Source organism: Falco rusticolus, chromosome 2 (genome assembly GCF_015220075.1).
Source record: "Falco rusticolus isolate bFalRus1 chromosome 2, bFalRus1.pri, whole genome shotgun sequence".
Classification (NCBI taxonomy): domain Eukaryota; kingdom Metazoa; phylum Chordata; class Aves; order Falconiformes; family Falconidae; genus Falco; species Falco rusticolus.
In genome coordinates, this window is record NC_051188.1 from 72,231,150 (window position 1) to 72,257,076 (window position 25,927).

The following is a 25,927-nucleotide window of genomic DNA, read 5'->3' on the forward strand; positions in this document are numbered from 1 at the left end:
GGGACCTCTGGAGGTCCTCAGCTCCAGCCCCCCTGCTCAAGCAGGGCCCCTGAGAGCCAGCTGCCCAGGACTATGTCTAGATTACTTTCAAGTATCTCCAAGGATAGAGCGTCCACAGCTTTCCTGGGCAGTCTGTGCCACTCTTGGTCACCCTCACAGTGACCAAGTACTTGCATTACATGGTCAGAAGGAACACTGTATGTGTTTCATTTTGTGCCTACTGCCTCCAGTGCTGCCAATGGACACCACTGGAGAAAGCTTGGCTCCATCCTCTTTGCACCCTCCCTTCAGGTGTGCAAAAATATACATCAATGAGATGCCCCCTGAGCTTTCTCTTCTCCAGGCTAACCAGTCCCAGCTCTCTGGGCCTTTCCTCATAGGAGAGATGTTCCAGTCCTTTACCCAGGACTGGACACGGTACTCCAGGTGTGGCCTCATCAGTGCTGAGTAGAGGGGAAGGATCACCTCCCTCGGCCTGCTGGCAGCGCTGCTAATGCAGCCCAGGACACCCATTAGCCTTCTCTGCAGCAAGGGCACATTGGTGGCTCATGTTCAGCTGTGTCCACCAGGACCCCCCAGGGCCTTTGTGCAAAGCTGCCTTCCAGCTGGACGGCCCCCAGCATGTGCTGGTGCCTGGGGTTGTCCCTCCCCGGGTGCAGGACTTTGCACTCCTCCTTGCTGAACCCACGAGGCTCCTGTCAGCCCATTTCTCCAGCCTGTCGAGGGCCTGTGGATGGCAACACAACTTTCTGGCATATTAGCCACTCCTCTCCGTTTTGTATCATCAGCAAACTTGCCAAAGGTACACTCTGCTCCATCATCCAGATCATCAATGAAGATGTTGACTAGGACTAGACCCAGCATTGACTCCTGGAGTACACCACTAGTTTCTGGCCTCCAACTAGACTTCATGCCACAGATCACCAGTCTGGATCCAGCTGTTCAGCCAGTTTTCCACCCACCCCACTATCAGCTCATCCAGCCCATACTTTGTCAGCTTGTTTCTGACATAAAAATGGCACACACCTAAACATCAAGGAGAGTTACTGGTTCCAGGATAAGCTGCACTTCAACTTCCGCAATAGGTCCCATCTCTGTGACATCGCTCTTTAACTGTCAGTTGTTACTCCAGTTATCACCATTTACAAGCACTGCAAATGACTGCACCTCATTAACAGAAGAAATTTTTTGACTAATGCTTGGATTTACAAACATGAAAAACAGTATCTGGGTACCCAGATGCTTCCCCTACAGGTACTGAACTGACCCGACAATGCTTAATGATTGCTCTAGGTAATTTCTATGACCTGATATAGTTATAACTATTTGAGACAATCTTAGTTTAAAGACAGCTGAATTATTTTATTAAATTAAAAACATGGTGGTTGATTAGGCTTTAGTAATTTTAGCACTGGAAAAATGCAAAAAAACCAGGTGTGTTCACTGCAGCTAGACAGAATGATGTTTACTAGTTCACCTGTGAGCTTTCTTCTGTAGGTAAGAAATTTTACACTCCCCAACCATCAATAACTTACTTGGCTTTAATTTCAGTTTTTCATTGTTCATCTGTCTCTATTTAGCATTGTGTCTGTTCATCATTAAAGGAAAATGGAAAGACAGAGGGGTATCAATGATAAGATTTGTTGATAAAGTTTTCTTCCCCTATCTCTGAAGCAGCAGCCAATGCCTTGGTAATTCAGTTATTCTGGATTGCAATCCACTTAGTTAATGCATCCTATCTCTACTCATGCATTTAACTGTCAAATCTGGGCAAGTTTTTCCATACGTAAGACAGATCAGAGGCTGTGGTGTTGACCAGAAAACTGAATACATGTTATTCTTAAATTAATTAATGATAATATTTAAATATGCATCTATGATACTTACTAGGAGCTTCTAAAAATGAGTAAGCACTACCAAAACATGTATGTGTATATACGCAGAGTAATGTGTTTCTTAGGCACCCACAGAAAAAGTCTATTTTAAGATTTTATGAAGATCCATAAGACAACATGCAAGGAAAATGCCACATATTTTGCTCCAAGAGATGCGCACAGAGTGGACAAGAATACAAAAAAGCATTTCACCATTAGAGAGAGGAAAGCAATGGAAAGTAAACGAAAGGCTGGAGAAAACCAAGATATTTCCCCTGCCCTTCCCCTCCACCACCACTTGGTGTTCTGTAATTCATATTCTCAACCTGCCCTACAAAGGGACTCTCACGGTGCACGTAGTTCACCATTAACTGTTGAGACTGCTCATTCAAAAATAACCCAGACTCATCCACTCATCCATCTAATCTATATTTGGTCCCACTCCAAGCTACAGTGCATCTCAAAATCCAGCTTTTCTTATGCCGCATACTTCTGATGCTTTGGATGAAACACCCACCAGATTTCTTCCAGATTTTATTAAAAGGCTCACACACTCAAGTCCTCCTCATGTGTAAGACATTCTGTACCAACACAAGCTGGTTTTAATTTAATGGATGTTTAAGAAATTTGAATGCCCAAGGAGTTTTGAGAAATCACTGAGTCTTCTCTTAAAAAAAAAGAAAGTATGAGAAGAAGGTCTATGGAAAGCAGTAGTTAATCCACTGTTTCTTCAAACTTTAGACCTAAAATACAAATTAATAAAGTGACAATAAAAAGGCAAGCAATCCTGCCTGAACTGAACAGGATGGCATGCACATTTGCTATTATACGTTTAATTTAGTATTTATTTACTAGAAACATAGAATTTTCATTTAATCTGATCATTTAGGAATGGTTACAATTTGACTTTTAACAAAGCATGTAAGAACGCCACGAAGGAGCATTGGTGTTTCTGCCAGCACCTTAATATATTGCTTGCTGACGAAGACAGATGCCCGTATTAAAATTTATTAGGCTATTAGCAAAAAGTGAAACAGTTCACTGAAAAACGGTAAAAATTCATACAAATATGTTTAAGGCCACAATCCACCACAGGTGTTTTAGCTCTTTATTGTAGAGGTCTGGAGCACAGCATCTTGCTCATGTTTCCAAATCATACCCTTTAGAGACATAAACAGTATCCTGCAAAATCTATTTTACTGAATAGGGTCAGATATAACCCTCATTGAATACATGTCTTATTAAACACAGATTATGCAGCATCTCGAAGTTTTTGAAATACATTCCAGCCTTCTTGCTGATAACTTTTTAGCATAAAACAAGTTAATATGTTGATTAGAGCTCAAGAAATCTGCCATCTGAAGATACCAGCTTGTGGAAAAGCAACTCTCCTTGGACCAGAGAGAAATGCAGACAATCAAAAGCGGCATACAGTGAAGCATGGAAGAACTGAGTTCAAGAACTCGTCTCAGTGAATAATCACTTATTATGAGCAGAACCATTGTAACAAAGGGGGAGAGACACTCATGTCTATCTGTAATCTGCTTAAAGCATTTTTGAAGCGATGAAGACAAAACTTAAGTTCTTTCTCTAAATCTGAAGAACAAAACTTTATATTTGTCTCAAGCACCCTGAGAGTATCCACTGAAATACCAGCCATCCTGTGGGACTCTCTCCAATCCACCAGAACTTGGGAGAAATGTACATAAAGCCATATACTCAGAGACTAATAAAAAAAGTTTACAAAAAGATGACAACTTACTAGTTGGAATCAGCTAAGAAACAGAAATATGTACTGTTAACAAAACAGATCTATGAAGAAAACAAACACAATTCTATGATGTGTCATGAAACAGAACTCCAGAAGAGGCAGAGAATTATCCGTGTGATAATTGCTAGAGCACGCTGCCTCACTTGTACCTTGAGGTTTCAGTTACCTATGCTCAAAATGAAATGCTACAGAAAAAATACAGTATAAAAAGATGAGGAGTAGAGAGAGACCATTCTACACAGCAGGCAAAAAAAGCTTAGCTCAATCAGTGGAGAAAATTGAAGGCTGTCGTGAAATGAGTGTTCTTGAAAAGCACATTTGATAAAGGAGAAGACAGTGACTAGGAAGGAGGAATGTAATTTAAACTGAAGCATTACACAAAAGAACAAATCATTCATTCATTGATATATGCTGTGCCCACTTTAAGATTAGATCATTTTTGACATGGTAGTGAGATTTCTGTAACCCACATTCAGTAAGAAGCCCTAATGAGGAGGGAGAAACTATTCTTGAAATGGAATTTCATATATCCATGTGTGACATTCCTCCCATAACAGTAGAGAACATTAAACCTTTGCAATATTACATTCCTAAATGCAGACATTCTCCTGAAATTTGTTTCCCTTTTAAGAGGGGAAAATTCCTTTCAATTGCTGTGCTAATCTCTTTCATCTAAAGGCAAAGATATGATTTAACAGCATTATGAATGTGTCTGCCTATAGGTCATAAAACACTGTCCATTTCACCCCACAGGAACTACACCAGTACTTAAATACTAGGCAAATCTGATCTGCTCGTAAAAGGGTCAGTAAGTAAACTTGAGCACTGGAGACCTACCTAGACATGTAACTGCGAGTTCACTTTCTGGCTCAGTCTTCAACTACTCCCGTTACACCCTCCCAGAACAAGGCCTGGGTGCTGTTTGGAACATTTCACTTAGCGACCATTCCCCAAAAGTAATACGGATTAAAACTGCATGGAGCTGGGTTTCTTCTGCCCTACGGAGTCCTCCAGCACTGCCCCAAACTGTCTCTGTGTATTCAAACTTGCCCTCTTGCTACACCTCAAAGCACAAAATATCTACTCTCAATTTTATGTGATAGAAATATCAGGTTGGCACTTGGGTAACATGCAGTACAGCCACCACACTGAATTTCACACACCTTGAGCAAGAAAACTACTGCATCCTACTATCATGAGGCCCCCAACAGAAAAAAATCCAGGGCCAAGTACTATGTAATGTGAATGTGATCTACTCTAAAGGAATCTGGTCCATGTAAAAGCTGACCTCAGGGCAAGGGAGTGGTGTTAGGCTTGCTTTTGTGTTGCAAGATAGGCAGCTGTTATGTCCAGTTCTGGTTACTTCCAAAGAAAGTACCAAGCAACAAGGTTAAGCTGAGGAAATATTTTTAAAAACAGGTCAGTATCTGGAAAACAACTTTAAATTAACAACTCATTTGTTTATTTTATAAAAGAAAGACGATTAAGTGAATTGACTGCATCATGTAATACATAAACTGTAGGAAGAGGCTTCTGAAAGCAAACTGATCTTAAAGCCTACCTGCAGTTAAACACAACTGCAAATAAGACGAAAACTCAACATTGACAATTAGCTGTTTCAGACTAGGTAAAGCAGTTTTGAATCTTCAATTAAATATTATAAAGGACCAAGTGATTTAAGAATCCCTATTTTCATTGTCTGCAAAAGCTAACTCAAAAAATTGTGACCCATACTTGGTACTGTGTAATCAGGCCAGATTACGAAGATGGTTTCTTTAGCCTTCACTTGGCTAAATCTAGGACAGACTTGTGTTACAGCAATATTTCATTTCCCCCAGAAGGTACAAAGAAGGGAAGTCTTGCAGCCACCAGTTCTTTTCTAGAGTTCAAGATACAGTCAAGTATTAAACTGGAATACAAGAGAAAGCCCATCTTAATTAAGTGAACAATAGGAGGAAGACCTAGGAAACGAGCCCAAAACCCACTCACCAGTTTCCTGCTTAAATACTTGCCCTATGTTACTCAACTTCCTTAATTCACTCACACACACACTCTAACAAGAAAATCTCTGGCACTCACTTCAGCTAATAATAATAAATAAACTAAACCAACACTTTTTAATCACATAACATTACTACAAGAAATTTTAAGTGCCCATAGGAAAAGGCAAAGCAGAAACAGTCTGGCCACAATAGGACGTATTTCTGTTCACTAAGAGAAAACCGTTTAGCCAAAATTTTCACAATTTTCTCCATTTAACCTTACAAAGACTAGGTTTTTTTACTTTTTACAATACACAAAAAAATAAAACCACCACTAAAGGAAAGAAACACGTGAGGACTCTTAAGACCAGGCTTCAGTCCATTTAAATGAAAACAATGTTCTACTATTCTACGTTGCGGAAACATCTATGGAAAAAGACATATCTGGCCTAAGGCACAACATTACATTTTCTAACGTCAATGATAAGGAAAAAAGCCCTTTTGTATCAAAGAGTTCTGCAATCAATATGACTACATGTGATGACCCGCAAAGGACAAGAGTTTATCAGCCTGATTTTTAATTATATTAAAGGGCACTTTTTTCCTTGCCTTATTTTTTTCCTTCATGTTCTCTGTTATGAAAGCAACAGCCAAATAATTCATCTGATCATTTGGAGAGGTAAGAAAGGTATCAGAATTGCTACTCTCTTAAATTATCTAATGTACTGAGTTTTGAAAAAGCAGTCCTTTGTCAAGTAAGACGTACTTTGCTCACTAGAGTCTAAATCATTCACTGAATATTTCAACACGTCCCCCTCCACCCAAACAACCACAATGTGAAAAGAAAACAAGCAGCCCTGATAAAAATTCAACTCTTCAGTACTCAAGACACCAAGCAGCTGAATCAAAGGGACTTGACAAATGCATAGCACTGTGGGCTAAACACACAGATACTAAAATCAAGACTACAGCTTAAGATACCTGTATTCTGTTGAGCTCTACAACTGGCCCATGCTGACGATCTCTCACCATAGTTGCCTGCACAACTTTTCTGAAAGCTGCCTCCTAAAAAAGGAAAACACAAAAAATTAAAATTGTGACAAAACTGCCATCAAGTAAGAAAGCTGCACATATCTCACAGTCCCTTCAGCAGAAAAGAGAAACTGATCCCACAACACTACCCTTCAGCAATTTCCTTCTGAATACATCACAAACACTAGAAAAGGCATAACACTGAGCCTTTCTTTAGAAGAAACAAACAAACATCAAATACTTCTGAAATACTAAAAACAAACAAAAGCAACAGAAGAGAAAGCTGTGAGATGTTAGTTAAGGATCATGTTATTTTTGCTAATAGAATTCAAGTCTGAAATAGTCAGGATATTAAAAAAGTAAAGAAGAAAGTCTCTCCTGTACCACTTAAAAACATGGCTTGAAAGGTTGTACTGCACCCAGATTAAGTTATTGCTAAGCAACCAACATGCTTACTTTATACCAGAATATTCTATGTAAATGGACAGTAATTAATGTCAGAGAAAACCAATCAAAAAGCCAAAGATAAGATCACCTCCCTATGGAAGGCAATAAACAAACAAATAAAAATAAACACCTTTTCATGCAGATTCAAGTATCTGATGTTCTCTCACTAACTACTTGAATCTAATTTTACACTGCCAGTTTCCAGCAAGTTTTAAAAATATTTTTAATTCTTTAGAATCTCTGAAGGTAAGCCTGACTTACATACCTAGATATGAATATGGCATTGCAACTTCTGGTGTTGCTGCTGAATGCTTTTGACATAAAATATGCCTTATACGACATTTTATGTTCTGATACGATATTTTATGTTATTTTATGTAACTGTTCTGCAGACAAAGTAAATCATGTTGCATGGGTCTCATGCACTTCACATCATATACCTAAAGACTCCCTATAGCGCTAACATATAAAAGTGTCATCAACAGAATAGGTAGGATTTCCTTTTCCTTTTTTCCAGTTTAGGTTTTGATGAAAAACGTGTGGTCTTCTCTTGGTCTGTGACATATGTATTCTGTTGGATTGCTCTACTACACAGTTTTATTGGATTCTAGAGAAAGAGACCTTGAGACAACACATGCTAAGGATTCTAGTTACAGGCCATGTGTTATTTAAGGACACAGAACAGCACTACAGAGGGAAACTTAACTGCTTCTCCTTTCAAATATATCTCCCAGCAGTATCTGTCTGTTTTATGTAAGGTTATCATTTTTTGTTAAACAAGTTACTATGACAGTGAGAAAATTCAGATCCCAAGCTGATGAACATACTGAAGGCAATTCATGTTTTTAAAGGCTTTCCATATTCAAAACTTCAGATAATTGTTGTAGCCTGGAAGCATTATAATTAACTGCATTTTCTCATAACTGACTTCACTTACAATTATAAAAATGTACTTTCTTTACTGATCCGAGATTGAACTCCTAGGCATCCCGTCTTCACTTTTAGCCCCGTCTAAAACAAGTTTTTACCTGCATAGACCTTTGCATCAACTAGTATATCACCTGATCGTGACAACAGGAATACAAGGAGACAATGACCATTTCATACCTATCTTACATTTTCTTCCAAGATAGTATCTACTGAATACTCTAGAAAAATCTGGCTACACTACAAACTGAAGATTTAGAGTGTGAAGTTCTTTTCAAGATCAACACAAAAAAGCACTATGATGAAGAACTGAGGAAAACATAATAAAAAGAACACATTCACAAAGGAAGAAGTTTGCATAATCAGAATGCAAATATTTGACATATAGAGTACCACCTACTAAGAAGAAAATTAAACTCTATCCCAGCAGAAACCAGGACAAGAACAAGTGGAGATATATAGTTCTATTTTGCTCAGAAACAATTTTAAAAGTACATTTTGCTTACAGTTACGAATCACTGCCTTAAAAAGATTCTGACAGATACCTTCCCCTGTGATATCAGTATTCCACGTAACGTGTCAAACCCAACCGAGGGTCCATGGCCAGTTTCATCAAGTCTTCCTTCAAGATCGAACATCGGAATGCAAGGACAGAAGAGTTCAGAAATGTGATGCAACAGCAAAAGCCTGTTTCTCAATGAAATGATGGGAATTTCCTGCAGATGATTGTACTCCATAGGAACCTATGATAAGGAATGTAATTTAGAAATATTTTATACTTTATTTTATTAAGCAGGACAACAGTTTATAAGATTTGTAGGTAAATTTCTGTTAGAAACTCGGTATTTGCTTATTCACATCGTCAAAACTTAATACTCCAAACTGAAACAAGTATCTTGAAACATGGCGGTTAGACTAGTATTGCTATTCCATATTTTACAATTCTCTTTATTCATAAACAGACACATTTTACATCCTGTCATCACTACACCCAGGCACTGCAGCTGAAAGAATATTCAAAAAACAATCTTAAAAAAAAAAAAACAAGCGATGAAGAACTCCCTTGAAAGGTGTAAGATTTTCATAGCTGGAATACAAAATTAAAATTCCTGCCCATTTGCAAACTGAGTTACTGTTCTGCATTGGACTAACAACTGAATGAAGATGCTTTCTCACCTCAGAAAACTGGAATCCTTCTTTGGAAATATGGAAGTAAAAATGAAGTCACTGGCTCAAACTCAAAGTCAAATTAAAGCACACTGAGCTATTGCAGGGATTTAGAAAGGAAATACATCTCCTGAAAGATCAGCAATAAGCACACTAAGTATGTTTAAAATCTGAATTAAATAAGTCCAAAATATTACCTGTGTAGGGAGTTTGCCAGCATTAGCAGGTTTACTGGTTGACCAAGCTAAAGTATGTGCTGAGCCACAGGCTACTCTGTTGATCTTTTTACCCTGCAGTGCTGCAACCAAGCGTGGTCTTTGGATGGCATTAGTTGTTCCATCTCCAAGCTGCCCTTCATCATTATCTCCCCATGTATACACTTCCCCTAAACCAATAAAAGTAAATTAATTGTTGTGAAGCTAAGACAGAAGCTTTTTGCCTTTTTTTTAATTAGCATTTATAAACCATTTAACCGAATGAGGCCTTGGACTGTAATAAGTATTTCTCAGACTGATGGCTATATTGAAAACCACTATCTAGAGCAAATGAATCTCAAATGACACTGTCAGGCCCATGGTCTATGTAGAGCAGCTAGTATAAGATGCATTCGTTTCCTCATAGTTTATATAACTTTAAAGTTCTGTTCCAGAACAGGAGGAAGTGGTGGAGCAGAAGAGTAACAACAGACAGACCAGAACAAGCCTGTATTTGATAGTTTCATAGCAAAAAAAGCTGGTATTTAAAAAATAATTATGAAAGGCTTAACATTCTGTATGAGACAAAAGAAAAGAGCCTGTAATAGGTTGTATTACTAGACAGGACACTAAAATGGGTGCTTACTGTTGCAAGACAATTGGAAAATACTTTTAAAACAGCAATCTTGTTTCTCAGCATTCATTTTCCGCTGCTACATCCTATTGCACTAGCATCTATAAAACACTCAGTTACTGGGCAGACTTGTTAATTAAACGTGTGAGTGAGTCTGCTGCAAAAAATACTCAGTATCTCAGCTCACTCTGTAAGAAGCAATATTGTTTGTGCAATGCTTCATTTAGCAAGGTAAACACCTCAGCAGGTTCAGAAGACCCTGAAAAAACCCAACCAAACAGCCAAATCCATTCATTCTACTGCTTGACCGATCTGTAATTACTTTTAAAACTCTGTATTTTTCTTTGACCATCAGAATTTATGAAACTTCACCTTTTTATTTTTAATTAAAAACCATCAGTTGTTTTTATATGATCTTTTTACACCGATGACATGCTTGCTGCTCAAGAAACACTGAACAGCTGCAAACACAAAATAATGCCCATGCCCACAAAGGACCAGCATTTTTAGCAAAGACAACCTACCAACAGCTGACTAAAAAGTAAAGTTTCATCTTTTTTTAATTCAGTACTGAGAACTAAGTAAATATTTTTATACCATCTTCAGTACAGCAAACACAGTGCAAAGACCCGGTAGCAACTGCAATGACTTTCTTTCCTTGCAGTCCTTGCACTTGTCGTGGTCTTCTAACATGGTCATCAGATCCATGGCCTAACCGATGATAATCTCCTTTGCCCCTGCACAGAGAAAGCAGAACATTTCAAAACTGTGTTTCAATTGCAGAATTGGAAAGACAGACAGTGTCTGGTATCTGATCTGTAGATGTATTTATAAACAGTTCTTCAAATATTCAACATTAATCAACCCTAGCTCATGACATGGATGTGATTCTAATGATGTACTCAAATTTCTTAAGCCTCCAATACGCTCTTCCTACTTATTCTGTGTAGGTCCATTTACCACTTTTGCAGGGGGTTGTTTGGGTTGTTTCTTTCCCTTTTAAAAGGGTCAAGTACTAGAAGCATTCATCTGCAAAACCAGTATGTTTATTGACCTCAGAGACTGAAACCTCATACAGTTTAGGGATCTCTCTAATGTCATGCAAACAAAGATGTAGAAGGTTATTGGGAAGGTATTTTGCTTAGTCTTTTTGAACACAAGTCTAGTAGTTTAAAACTATAAAATCTGGAATGGTACAGGAAGATTAAGAAAATGAACAAAAAACAAATTTTCAAACTACAGCCACCACAAGCTATACATAATTTTGATAACATAGGAGAATGTTATTTATGCTATCATCTTTCACGCTGCATGACACTTCAGGCTTATACTTCTACTGACCTCCTTGGAACTTCTGAGTCTTGTAGTGGTCAATGCTTGGAACAACAACTCTGTGCTTAGGTCTCTAAGACAAAATACTATGATTTTTCATTCAAATAACACTATAAAATGTTCCCCAAAATGGTAGATTCTACCAGTAATCAAGACAGAGGAACTCAAAGGTTTTGATAGAGGGGGAAATCAAAGCAAAAGCAGTATAACACCAGTATCTGTTGCAGTCAAGGTTATATACAACGCTGTAAAAATAACTAATACAAAATACTTACCACGTATATACTGCTCCAGATTTGGTAAGAGCCACAGAGAACTGTGAGCCACATTCTACTTTAACCACTCCAAGGTCTGTGAGGGAATCAATCTAGGAAAATAACATCAAAATGAAATCAAAGTTAATTAAGGAGGCTATAGTTTCATAGACTGCACTGTCTTAAGTAAAATATAATGTGCAAGTTGTGTCTGTATTTATATTTAGAAACTAAAATGTGTATGTAGATCATTTAGCACAGTTCTACTCCCTTCATCTTTCTATTTACTAAAACATTAAAAAGGAGCTCAGATTTGGCAGACTGTTGAAGATCATCTCCAGTGTGTTTTGCCAATAGATTGCAATTGCCCCTTAGTAGAAAAGGTAAGGCTCTGTCTCCAAATACTCAACATTAATCCTCCCTAGCTCACATAACACTGATGTGATTCTGCCGATGTAATAAAAACATTCAAAACTCCAGTACACTTTTCCTAGGTATTCTGTGTAGGTCCTTATGCCTCTTCACGATTAATCCTATAGGACTGATAATTGATGAAACATACACAAGCTAGTTTCATATCGTGTTACATCATGCCATAAGAAAACTTATTTGGGACAGACTGGTAGACTTTGTCCATTTAGAAACAGAATGAGACACCGTGTATTCAGGTAATAAAGTGTGATTCTGGACTAACAATCTAAAATCCACTGGGCACAGGTATACACAGTGACACTCACAAACACAATGTACATCTTCGTAACAAGTGCTGGAATTCAAATTAGATGGCTACATGGATTTCACTTGCAGCATGTGAAGAAATTCCAAGTCAACCATGCATTCACATGAAAGGTTTAATATAAAGTAAAACTACTTTTTAATCAATTGATACCCCTTTCTGAAATGAAGTTATGACTTCAGCAGTATTATGGAGATTTATTAACACAAGGAAACACAAAAATTTCTTGGCAAAATCTAACATTTTGATAGGAACCGAAATTAAAATGAGAAATATTGCTGGAACCAGCAATGCTCTCAAAAGAAGAAACATTTAAGCGCAACTTCAGCAGTCAAAACAAAATCTAAAGACTCGTCACTCTAGCCTACAAAGTTCATTCTTAACAACAATCAGAGAAACCCTGATGTCCCCAGATGGGTGGAAGTTTGCCCATACTGGCAAATCTGGTTTTGGCGTTCTCCATCAACCTCATGGTTTCTAAAACAATGAAAAAGTTACATTCAAATACCTTCATTGGTACTTTACAGCCGTCACTGCCTCCTCTCCCAAGTTTTCCATAATCTCCATCACCCCAGGACCAGACCGTATCATCATCAGTCAGACACAATGTCTGTGCATCCCCACTGCCACAGGCTATGTCAATCACACGGTAGCCCTGGAGAGCTTCCACCTGTAAAGAAGTCACCCATTTTTGTTCACAATAAAAGACTCAGCCATTTAGTTTCAGAAAAGATGACAAACTCAGCTTGGAGAGATGCTTCACTGGAACTGCAAGACTGAATCATCACAAGAACTAGCAAATAAAAGCAACTCAAAGGGCTTTGCTCTTTTCAAATCATCAAAATGAAAATTAACTGTATTTTAAATACTGGATTATTCTTTTTAATTAGTGAACTAGTTAAATTTTTTGACCTAAAAAGTCAGGAAAAACAATCCATACAAAACACATACGGTTATCCAAGACTATATACTATTGAAATAATTTCAGGCTCTCTGGGCGAGTACTGCATACAGCAAGATAAAAAGTAAGTCTTATTTTCAAATACTCTTTTACTAGTTTACAATTTTCTAGCACTTGGATCATAATCTGAATTTAATCAGCATCTTTTGAAATGCTGCCATCTACTGATGAAGTATGGGATTTGGATTCACAAAGTAAAAGGATGGTGACCCACATATAAACATCCGCCCCATCCTCACCCCTATTTGAAAGAGATCACAGGTAGCACAATCCATCATCCAAAGCAGCACTGAACTTCGCATACTTCCAACTTATTTACCTATTATCTATTTTCATACTAACCCAGAACACGGAGAGGGGAAAGATGTATAAAGATATATAGGAAAGGTGGGCAGATCTTGGTTTTTTGGGCGCAGAGGAATGAGAACATTTGGATACAGGTCATAAGGTCCCAAAGTGGACTAAGAATGTATGATACCTCATCCCACAAATTCAAGCACTGAAAACAGTTAACACTTGCATGAATAGAAATATATGCACAGAGCTATCAATAAAAAAATCCAAGCATTGTTTGATTCAATTATTTTCCTTTGCTGTATTTTCAGCAAGAGAACACATGTAGCAAAACGAACTCTTCATTTCAAAGACATGGCAGTGTTCTTAATACCACTATTCTAACATGAAGCTTTTACAGCCTAGTTCTAGGACTAGGAGTATGACAGTCTGAATTACAGCTTGTCAGCTAATCAGTATACTCATCCTTCCTACACTGCATACTGGCCAAGTTTGCAGATTTACCCCTGAAGAATCAAATGAAAACAGCCATCTTCTTCCTCAATAATTGCTTAACTCAAATTTCTTTAGCAAATAGCAATTAAATACTCCATAATTACTTCGGGTAAAATCTTACTAACAGTAAATACTTCAGTAACATCTCAGTATTCAACCATGAAAATTAAGAGTATAACTATTATGTCAGGAAAAAAAGAAGTTTGCTAGTGACTAAGTGGCCATCACTGGAATCACTGCTGTATTTTCCAGGAAGTAAACAATGAGGGAACCCAGGAGACAAGGAGCTCACCTGCTACTTTCAGTGCAAACTACTCCCGTGAAGGGGTGCAATTTACATACCGGGGGGTAGGGTGTTTGATTTGGGGTTTTCTTTAAGTCTTCTATAAAAGGGATTCCTTATAAGCTGTTTAGTGACCCCCAGCAAAGTTCTGCAGTTCCACTTTAGTTTTATTGTTCCAATCCATTCCAGTTTTCTAAAGCAACTCTTCATTCTTACAAATACATGCCACCATTTTGCCTTTTCATTCCTTACATGCAGAAATGCTAAAAATTACAGATCAGAAGGCAAGAACTGGACTAAGACTGTGTAGAACTCCAAAGGTTTCTTACCAATTTAGGTTTTAGTTGGTCCTCACTATCTCCATGCCCAAGGCGTCCGTATCTTCCCTTTCCCCACGTAAAAAGGTCTCCTGCAGCTGTAATACATGCACTGTGTGCTCCCCCGGCAGCAATGTCAACCACTTCTATACCTCTCAGAGATTCAATTACACGAGGACGGTCACAAGGGCTGAAATGAAAATACTTGTTTTGACAAAACTTTTCAACAAGGTATGGAGAGATGTTTTTAAAATGAGTACATGGACACCTAAAATAACTGAGTATTTGCTTTTGCTCCAGTTTAATAGCCTAAAGATTCATGTTTAATTAGCCATTCACAAATACTTCTAGAGGCCTGTAAAAGCTAGAAGTATTTTATCAGATGTTACACTACAGCATTACAGGTAAGCTGAAACTACAAAACCACTTCCATTAAAATCTAGTCAAAGCTAAGCATTTACCCTGGAAAATCAGTTCAATTTAAAATACATCAACAGAATTTCTAGCATAAAAATGTATTGTTGCCCCCATGCACTTCAGCATTTCTTCTTCTTTTTGGATCAGAACATTCTTACTTCTAACACAGCAGAACTTCTCATTAATGGAGACAACAATGTATGTAGAGATCAGAAGCAGAATAGCAATATTGCTCCCTGAAGTTCCACATACCTACAAGACAGATCCCAAAGGAAAGCCAATGGACTTCAGCATCCATAGATAAGTTAGAACACAATATCTACTTACAGAAATCCAAGTAACTGTACCTGAAAAATATTTTGTGATTCTCCAATTCTAAAATGTACGTTTCCGTATCAGTACTTAACATTGACTTCTACACATAGGCAGTACTCATACAACACTTCAAATACACAGCAACAAGTATCCACTAATACTTTTTTAAAATAACATTTCAAAGTGTTACTTACCTTCGGTTTCCATGACCAAGTTTACCATCTTCTGCTTCACCCCAAGAATAAACTTCTCCCTCAGAAGACAATGCCAAACAGTGCTTTCCTCCCGAGTTCACTGCAACTTTCTTTATGAACACATGCTGAATGGATTCCAGTAAAGTTGGAGTAGAAACTGACTCTGTTCCTCCAATTCCAAGCCTACCACCTGCTCCATATCCAGTAGCATACAGCTTTAAAGTGAAGAATAAAATTTAATTTCATTTGCCTCTTGAAGAATATTTGCTAGAGCTGTACAGAAGAGTTCTTAATGAATGTACACTAGAATACAATTAAAGGAAAGCCTGAAAAAAAGTTTCTTACATGCCTCTTACTTTGCTTCTTCTAGAAAATAAGAAATATTTTGAAATATTTTACAAAAAAAGTGTGAAAGTACAGCTATCTTCAAAGTCAATATGAACTATCGCTGACTTAAAGGGTTTTGTTTTAAATCCTAATGCTGATTTTGCAAAAGTGTCACGAAACCATAGCTTTGTGTGACAACATTACAAAATCACCTATCACCTGTAGGTCTCTCTCAAGCAGCACTACTCTAGTTTTCTTCCTTCTGTGGAATATACACACCTAAACACAGTTGCTTCTTCCCCTTCCATCCTATAAACACAGTTTTAAGTACTACTTTCCACTCGCTTTTTGTTTATCTGAAAGTAACTTCTCTCAACAGAATGATGTCAAGCAATGTCATTAACCTGTCCCTTACCTTGCTGTGAGTCATTAACAAGGATGATAGTGACTGCTGAGGAATCCTTACAGTATCTCACTAGATGAAACCGTTACAGAAAGCTCTCGCTAAAATTTTCAATCACATACTTAACACAAAGCTGCAACCTGTATTTAAAATAGGGACTTTTTCAAATTCGTGCACTTATTTTTTTCTTCCATACCTTACACTAAACCTCCGCATGGTGTTCTTCCTTTTCAATCGGGATTTAAGCATCTGCAAATTATATCCCACAATATCTACCTTACAGGCATTTAGCCAACTGTGAACAATCTTCAATTACACCTCTCCCGTCAGAGACACATAATCACCACATTTCACTGTCTGTCCTGTTTTCGGGGATTCTGAGCACATCATCTGTCTTCAGCTTTGTTTTCCAAAACATGATCACAGTTTTGAATTGAGAACTAAAACACATGTCTTGTTTCATGCATTTAATGCTACAATACACTGAATTCCTAGACTGCACTGGTGGAGTTGGTATAGTTCAGTTTCTTTAAAAAAACCTCACAAAACTACTACTGCTAACAATAGTAATAATTTTTTGTATAGCCAAACCCATCATTCTGACTGAGGATGAAGTTTTTCAAGGGAGTCTAATAGTCACTTGTTGTATCCTTACTTTCCCATCAGCAGTCACTGCAAACAAAGTCTGTTCACCACCGATTAACTGCACTGGTCGAAGGGTAGCAAGGGCTTCACATGGAGTTGGGACTTTGACTTTTGCCCCTTCAATCCCACCAAGTTGTCCTCTGTGATTATGACCCCAACCATAAATAGTTCCGCTGCCTCCCGCTGAAAGTGTCCAATCATCAGGTCGTCTGCAGAAAATGCAAAACAAACAGAATTTTAAAAGAGCTTTTAAAAAGCCAACAACAATGCTATTTATCATTGTATGACGAAGCACCACAAGACCAAACCAATGACAGTTGAAAGAAATCACCTATTCATCCACTGAACAAGCTGCTCATCCTGTTCTCTCTTAAAGACATCATGGCACTCATGAAGAACATCCATATTTTCATTATCTGCCATTAATTCTCGTATTTTCTTTGCCACCTGTAAAATATTTTGCATTAAACAACATTATTCAAACTATCAGTTACTCCTATCACAGCTAGCAAAAACCACTTCCGGTACATCTTTTTTAAGTGAAACACTTCCATACATTCCACAAATCATTTCAAGCATTCTTGCATTACCTCATCAAGGAAAAGACGAGGTAATGGTGTCCTTTTATCTAAAGCCACAGCTACCCTGGATGCCATACAGTATCTCCTGAACCAGGCCCATTTGTGCGTCTCTGCGCAGCAAGGGAGAGTGTCCAACTCCAGATCACAAGCAAGCGCCACAAGCACCTACAAGCAATCAAAACCATTTTAGAGATGTATCAAAAATGTGCAATGAAAAGCAATATGCATTTCATGCAGCTCAGCAGCTCACAGACTAGTAGGGCTGGAAGACAAAGACATGTAAAGTGCAAGTGACATTAAAAGCCATCTTCGCTACCTTCATTGATGGGGCAGCATCAAGTAATACCCACACTATCTCACACTGTTAGCACCCAATTTCCTGCTCCAATCCAGATATTTTCAAACACACCCTGTGAAAAACTCCTAGATCAATTAACTTTTCCATATCAAATACAATGTCCTGAACTTTTTATACTCCATTCCTAAACCAAGCCTCCTTCCTACAATTGGAAATTGATTTGATTAGATTTCAAATCAATGTTACTGATGAAGATTGTGAAAAATGGATTACTTCTTCCCTGTATAAACTTTTACGTATTTTAAGAATTTCTCTTCCTGAAGACAGTTAAGTCCTCTTAGTTTAACTTTTACCACATGGGAGGCTTTTTCAGCCCGAACAGCTTTCCTTTTAAGACATTCTTATTTGTTCCAACTAGATGTAAATGAAACTTTCAGGAGTATTTAAATAAATAAAATATACAACACTATTAGGACAACTCAGAATTCACTTACCAAAAAGTGTAGTCTGCTGTACTTAAAGACATTTTTCTTAACCACATACCTCTGCCTAGCTAGGTACTCCTTGTTTGTATATTTAATTCTCCTTTCAGAAGTAGTATTCTGATTTGGTCAGAAAATGTTTCCAATACAGGACTAGGTGAACTTACCATGTCTCACAAAAAAAAATCCAGAACTATAGTAATGAATTCTTTACTGATTCTACTCCATTACCTTAAAGAAAGGGCTGTGCAGCAACTGTTTGCCACCTCTCACAATGGGGTCTTCATAGTCAAACTGTCGCTGCAAAGCTTCTGGAAGACCTTTAACCAAAGCAGCTAAAGCACTCCCTGTGAAACTCTAGAAAAACCACAGAAAAGTTAGCCTTACTATATGTATTACAAAAAGCACATTATTTAGATGACCATGACAAAACATTAGTAGCTTCCATTTCCTAACACAAAAGCATTTCTATTGCTTTGTAGCAATTCCAAAAGTACATCTATACAGTATTGGAAATAGCCATTTCTTTCTAAAATGGAGTATCTTTACAAACTTGCAGACCCATGCAAGAAGGCTATTTATTTGCCCATTTCCTACTTTGTCATTAACAACAAAAAATCAGAGCTAGCATTTCAATGCTTCACATATATCTTAACATGAAAAAATGACGGGCAAGCACCACTGCCTTCTTACCAGAGCCCGTGTTTCTCCATCATTATCCCCTAGAATCCGGTTGATGTTAATAGACTGGCCAAACTCCGTTGTGAGCAGTTTCCGTAGTCTCTGCAAGGCCCACATTCTGTGGCCAGCAGCTAAGGAAACATAAGCACACAAAGAATGCAATTACTTAAAGCAATCATTTTAACTTCTAACAGATTTAATTTTAAAGACTACACCTACCTAATGCACTCAGTTGAGCACAAGCTGCAAGAGAAGCTGCCAAGCGAGGAACTATACTCCTGTTGGAAGCAAAATTTAAGCGAAAATCCAACAAACACGTAACCAGATCCATCGAGGGACATGAAAGAATGCAACGATCTGAGAGAAGGTCTTTAGGGCCTGCAAGAAACAAAAAGCAAAAACAAATGAAAAAAGAGGTGGGGAAGATTCATCCTCAGACTGAAATAAATACAGAACATAGGCAGGATTTAGCTGACCAAAACACAGTCTAGCTTGCCAGTCTGTATCTGAGTTGGTCCATTCCACTTCCCTTTGAAGGGACTGGAAGGAGGAGGCACTTCATGTATAATTCATCTATTTCCAAAACAGATGCATTAAACGCAAAAAAACCCCACACCAATCCAAAACAAACAGGAAAAACACCCAAAACCCCCACAACTCCAAAAGAATTTCAGATTAATTGTGCCTCCAAAGTATCCTCTCTATCCTGTCTTCACTGATTAAGAGGCAAACTGGAGCGATTACAAAATATTTTTATCTCTTCCCTATATACAAGTGCATCTTCTCAGGAAATATTTTCAACAAACTCCTAAATACGAATGAAAACATTTTCTTAGTGTGAATGCAAATGAACTCTTGAACTTCAGCATGTAAATACCATGCATTAAATGCAACTGCGAAGAACAGACAAGTAAATCTACTCTCTTGCCCTTCTGTAAATATCTTATATACCTTACCTGCAGCTGGCATGATAGGGTAAACAGTGAATCGCCATCCCCATCCATTCACAGAACCATCACTGATGAACTTCCACTTTAGTTCATCCCCTGGAATTCGCAATTCACTAGACCAATCTGACCACTCACGACCTGTTACGATAAGTAATATGAACATATTCATCTGCACTGTCTGAGCTGATATGCAAGCCATTCACCAACAGCAACTTCCTTCCATGGTTATATATTATAAACATCACATAAATGCATTCAAGAAAGAAAAGCTATGTAAAGCACAAGTACATACAGAAGTTATAGCAACAAAACTTGCTTCTTGAAACAGTTCAATTAGCACTGCTAACATACATTCAAAAGACAATTTTAAGAGCTCAATAAAATCCAGTCTTATTTTCAAATTATTTTTTCATATTAGAAAAATATATAACAGCATATTCATTAAATTATGCTTTGCAGCTTTTTCCAGCCAGGAAATATCTCAATAATGGAACACACGTGCATCTGAAACAGTCTGGGAAAAGAAGGAGAGGAAAAAAAAAAAAAAAAGTAATTTGGTCAATAGTAAAAGCTCACTTCACGACTGCTCAGAAACACTAAGCACAGGCAGCAACTACTGAGACCCTTGCACTGATGTAACATATGAGTAAGTTCAATGTAAAATTTTATGAGATTACTACTGAAAATTAATAGTACTTAAAAATTAAATCAGAAGCAAGATAAAAGATGTGAAGATTTGATGTAGCATCGCATAATTAGGCCAGCACAGAGAATAGGAAAAGAGCACCTAGCTATTATTTTGGGCATTCGACAGCAGAAGAGCATTTGTCTTGACTGCATGAAAGCTCAAATTTCTCTAAGTACGACTTGAAAAAGAAAAAAGCTAACAAAAGCAGTACCCTTTTCCAGTTGTGTTCCACTTTGTTAAAATATACTTTGATTACACAAAAATTCACATATGTTGGCAGGGGTGCTAAACTGATTTTTTTGCTCTCTAACTGCTCTTAGGAAGAGCATGACAAGATGCTCTTTTGAGAGCTTCTCTATATTCAAAGATGCAAGATCACTCTTACATGTCTGTGTCTAGACCCTGCATGTTTTTTAGTTTAAAACAGAGTAACAATTTACATAGTTTTTCCTGATATCCCTCACAGAAAGTCAGTCACAGACAGTGGTACATTTCAATCAGCATTTAACAGTAAATCACACAAGACATTTTTGAAAAGCACTAGCTCTCATAACCTGATCGGACGGAAACAATTCTGTTGACACCATCCATTATGGTGAGTGGATCATGACGCCGCTCTGTAGAACACTGGCGATCAAATTCTACCCTCAGTCCCTCAGCACCTAAACAGCAACAAAGAGTTTACACATTTCTACAGAGCAATCACTACCACAAGCAAGTGCAGTACTTCAGAAATCCACATGAAATCAAACAGCTGTTTGGAAGCCACAGCACTCATTAATAAAAATAACTTCCTTTGGTTTAAAGACATTATTTGTCCATAATTTCTTCTTCTTGAAAGGCTTACATCATAGCAAGCTCACCTGAGTAGGGACTAGCAGACAGAAGACTATAATCAGAACATTACAAACTAAAGTTGCAACAGACAAAAAAAGGTCTGTTTACAGTTAAGGCAAATAGCTCTTTGTTGCCTGTACCTTTTGATAAATACTAGGTAACATACTGAAGGAAGCACTAAGTGAAAAGACAGTGTTAAAACAGGAAAGTATTTCCCTAATGCTCAAGACTATAAGACAGATGTTCAATTACTGTCCCTGAAAAAGACTCAGTCCTTCTCAGGTACGTAACTGAACAGAATACAGCAATCATATACAGCTGCAGTCACAGCCCGTGAACCCAAAAATGCGTATTTCACAGGACTGAAGCATTCATGCAGTATGTAAGTGTTTTAAGAAAGACTTTATTATAGTGACATGATACATAACATGGCTTTAAAAGTTCAATACGCATTTTTGCAAGCTAAGGAAAACTTTTCTGCATGCAAGCTTGAAAACAGCTGTATTTCATTAATGTAACTCTAAGAAATCTATACCTGGTATTTTAACTGTGCCACTAGAAGATGTATCATCAGTATATGGATGGCTGCTTTCTACCACAACTGGTTGCGAAGAGAGGCGACCACTTTGTGAATCAGTTGCTACATCTTCTAGTTCAGTAACACAAAGCTCCAACAACATATCAGCAACCTAAGAAAAGAAAAACATACACTTTATGAAAAGTAAGATTGATTAGTCCAAGAAATCTAAGCCAACTACTATTCTTCCCATATTTAAAATAAATAAATCACTTGTTTTCTGAATTCTGATTAATAAATCAGACTCATTCAAAAAACGTTCTTTTTGGTGTTGTTAAAGCCAGATGAACTCGTAAAACTAAAAGCCAAACCTACGTTTCCAATAAGTAAATGACAACACAAATAATTGCTTACCCTTACATAAAAATACCAAACTGAAATCTAAACTGTAAAGCGTAGGCCAAGAAATTAATGAAAGGTGTAAATATTCAACCACTACGTAATACTGCAAAACACTCTTTAGAGAAAATCTCAGTAGTACTCACTTTTAAAGAGCACTTTCAAATAAAATTTGACTCTCAAGGTCAAAGAAAAACAACCAACCAACACCCAACAACAACAAGAGAAAAACCCAAACCACAAAAAACACCCACAACATTGTTCAGCTTTACACTATTAACGCTACAAGCAAAAAAACCAGAATTAATGTATTCATACATATATAGCATGCATTTAACTGGGGTGGGAAGGGAATATAACTACATCTTAAACCAAGAACATGGGTATAAGATAGCCGATCAATGAAAACCAGGGTGCAGGGAAAGTAGCAGTTTGAAAATACCACTCAAGTGCCTCTGCATGAATAGCATCAGTTAGGCACTCCTACAGTCCTAGTTTACTCAGGACAGAGATAGCATAAGATTTCAATGTTTAAAACTGAAGCAGTCTTGTCATTTATACCATTAATAAATAAATAAAAATTCTCGGATTCAATGTGCACTCCTTAGCGAAGTCACTATTCATCATTTTGGTTAGTGAAGCCAAGTTTAATAAAAGAACACAAAAATCAGCTTTGCATAATCACTTCTGATGTTTCAAACCAGTCTTGAGCAATGCAAAGCCGTAAATTAACTACATCTTATGAGCATCTTAAAGAAGTGCACTGTTACTCATTAGAAAAAATTGTTTAATGGGTAAAGCTACAACAAACATTAAACAACTTTCAGTTCATTAGTACAAGGAGATATTCTATAATTTATGATTTGTAACATTCTTTCATATAGCTGCTGGTATCCAATATTAACAGTATTTATTAGTTCTGTTTGTTTGTTGTCCCCAAAAAACTCACGCCTGTGGATACCTTGGAAATAGGTAGAAACTTCAATGCATCAAACTTAAATCTTAAAAATTAAGAAGAATTATGATATTGTTAACAGTATATGAACAGCATTTTTAGCTAGCAATGAAGACTGCATCAGTTTGAGAAATAAACTCAGATGCAAACCAAAACCAGTATGTAAGTTTTTAAACTAACATTCCACAGATCCAGGAAATAGGCTTGGTTAATTCAGCTTCATTCCAATAGCCACAGCCACTTGTCCAACACATAAATACATTTCATTAAGCTTCTATTTTAATGTCTAATTGCAGCATGACAGACGAGGAAATAGTCTGTCACTGACATTTGCAGCACATGCATATATTCATGTAGTATTTCCAGTAAAATCATTAAGCTTCACATGCATTCAAGTTCAAGTCAAATCTTCGTGTTTATTAAGTTTCTCAGTACGCTGAACTGCACTTCAAATACAAGAAAATACTCTAGTAAGCTATTACTAAAAAGTACATAGTTCAAATGCAAAAGAAACAAAACCTGACCTGTGGGTAAGCTGTGCCCATACCAGACAGCACAGCTGAAAGAACATCTCTTCCCTTGTCACCTGCTCTGTTGGACACAGCAAGCTTTAGCAGGTCAACCATGACTCGCGTGTCATCTGGTACTAAGAGACTAGTAAACTCATCCAAGTACTGCGGTTCTGGGCCAGATACTTTACTTTGACTTTCTACATCCTACGAAACAAATTGCAGAAATATTTAGACAGTGAAGATGAAAGAAATATTTCACTGAATCTGAACAAGTTAACTTGTCTGAAGAAGTTCAAAGGTAGTTTAAAACACACTTTATAAACCTGGGATTATATGGCCCCAAATTATTGTTAAACCCATTCCTCAAATGAAAAAGCATTCCTAAAACTAACCTACTTTAGCATCAAGACACATACACAAAACCCAAAAAAACTCCACAGAACACCCATCCTAAAAAATACAAAACAAAACAAGAACACCCACACAACAGCACTGTCTTCGAAATGATTTTAAAAAACGCACTAATTTATGGCATAACTTTAAAAGCACAAAAAAAAAAAAAACTGCTTGATAAAAGCATGGTAAGGAGTTAAGTTTTAAGGAAGGTATTAATAACATTACTTCTTTGGTTTTTGTCATGGTTTCTGCAATGATACTGGCAGCTCCAGGATCATCTGTGACTGGAATGAAAGGACGAGAAGATGCAGCAGCAGCTGAGGGAGTTACAGCAGATGGTGTCACAGCATCTTCTGAGGAAACAACCTAGCCAAAACAAACCATTAACAAAAGCTGCAACAAAATACTGTAAAACCTTGTAAGAGTCTAACTATTTATTAGAAGGGCTTACGTTGAAAGATAGCAACAATTTAAAACCAGCCATAAATTCAGAACCAAGATATGCTCCCTGTATTTTTAGCTTCTATTTTATGTTCCTAGCTCAGCAAATCAGCCAACACCCTCCTCAATACCAGCTGCTAGAAAAGCATACAATAAAACATGAGTGCCTGCAGAAAAGTCTACAACGTAGAAGACAAGCCCTAATAATACATGTCAAATTAACCATTTGTTAAAGGAAACGATCTCTTCATAGCAAGCCTTTTTTCCTGCTTCTGTGAGCAGTTGGGAATCAGAGCAGAATTCTATTCAGGCCCTCCTGTCTACATTAGTTGATACAAGTTTACAATTAAATTTCATTAAATAATGGTTAAATATAAGTTTAGTCTTGACTTTTTTTTGTTTTTAAAGATTGCGCCTGTGAAATGAATTTAATATCTGATCAAATGGTTAATATGTTCATGCTAACTCTAAAATACTACTAGAAATCATCACAATTGCATTTAAATGACAGTGCGTTCTGAGAGTTCAAAACTGATTCCACACCGAAATTTTAGTTTTTCCAAATCTGACACATGCAGACTACCCACTCCTGAAATTAAAGCATGAAAGAACTGTTTAAGCTCTGTTACTATCAAACTAAACAAGACAATATTTTTCGGCTTTACTGTTAAACACTGATGGAGAAATTAATCTGACACTTTACCTCTCCTCTCCTGTCCTGCCATGGGTTTGGGCTCAGCCTCTCTTCTATATCTCCTCCAAGCGTGCATTCATCTCCATTTGCAGGGCTTCCTGTAGCAGTAGCATCTGAGGGGGGGGCTGGTGATGACGAGGGACATTCTACTGGTGCAATCATACTTGCAGGCATCAATGCTCCAACAACTGCATCCCTGAAATCATTTAGGGCAGATAAATATAAAACTAATTATACTCTCTTGTTGAACTCAGAAGAAGTGGCATTAGCTTGTCTTAATAAAATAAGGAAAGGTTTCCAAGGTCAGGAATTTAGAGACTAGTTAACTCCATTCTCCTTTGGGCCCGATGCTTAAATACTGTGTTTTAAGGCCACTATTTTACCTAAGTTCCTCTTCATAAGTTTTAGCACAAATACTTTGTTCCCTACCAACAACATGGAGGGCACCTTAATGTTTCACTGTTGTTTCAACCTTGGCCCCACTGCTTCCCTCCA

General features: G+C 37.4%; 1 protein-coding gene across 4 annotated transcripts in view; it reads right to left on the reverse strand.

Moving 5' to 3' along the window:
* The window catches only part of HERC2 (HECT and RLD domain containing E3 ubiquitin protein ligase 2), a 113,413-nt gene that overhangs the window by 6,982 nt on the left and 80,504 nt on the right, over positions 1-25,927 (reverse strand). For 3 of the 4 annotated variants that reach the window (XM_037376120.1, XM_037376121.1, XM_037376123.1), the window contains 20 exons: positions 25,442-25,628; positions 24,523-24,663; positions 23,914-24,105; positions 22,054-22,207; positions 21,236-21,343; positions 20,000-20,131; positions 19,263-19,421; positions 19,056-19,174; positions 18,594-18,719; positions 17,592-17,747; positions 17,333-17,448; positions 17,012-17,210; positions 15,627-15,841; positions 14,713-14,890; positions 12,859-13,020; positions 11,636-11,727; positions 10,626-10,765; positions 9,398-9,585; positions 8,579-8,776; positions 6,609-6,692 (listed from right to left, as the gene is read on the reverse strand). In XM_037376120.1, the coding sequence (XP_037232017.1) occupies positions 6,609-6,692; positions 8,579-8,776; positions 9,398-9,585; positions 10,626-10,765; positions 11,636-11,727; positions 12,859-13,020; positions 14,713-14,890; positions 15,627-15,841; positions 17,012-17,210; positions 17,333-17,448; positions 17,592-17,747; positions 18,594-18,719; positions 19,056-19,174; positions 19,263-19,421; positions 20,000-20,131; positions 21,236-21,343; positions 22,054-22,207; positions 23,914-24,105; positions 24,523-24,663; positions 25,442-25,628 (3,046 nt within the window). The remainder of the gene's footprint in view (positions 1-6,608; positions 6,693-8,578; positions 8,777-9,397; positions 9,586-10,625; positions 10,766-11,635; positions 11,728-12,858; positions 13,021-14,712; positions 14,891-15,626; positions 15,842-17,011; positions 17,211-17,332; positions 17,449-17,591; positions 17,748-18,593; positions 18,720-19,055; positions 19,175-19,262; positions 19,422-19,999; positions 20,132-21,235; positions 21,344-22,053; positions 22,208-23,913; positions 24,106-24,522; positions 24,664-25,441; positions 25,629-25,927) is intronic. The other variant, XM_037376122.1, reaches the window with a different exon arrangement.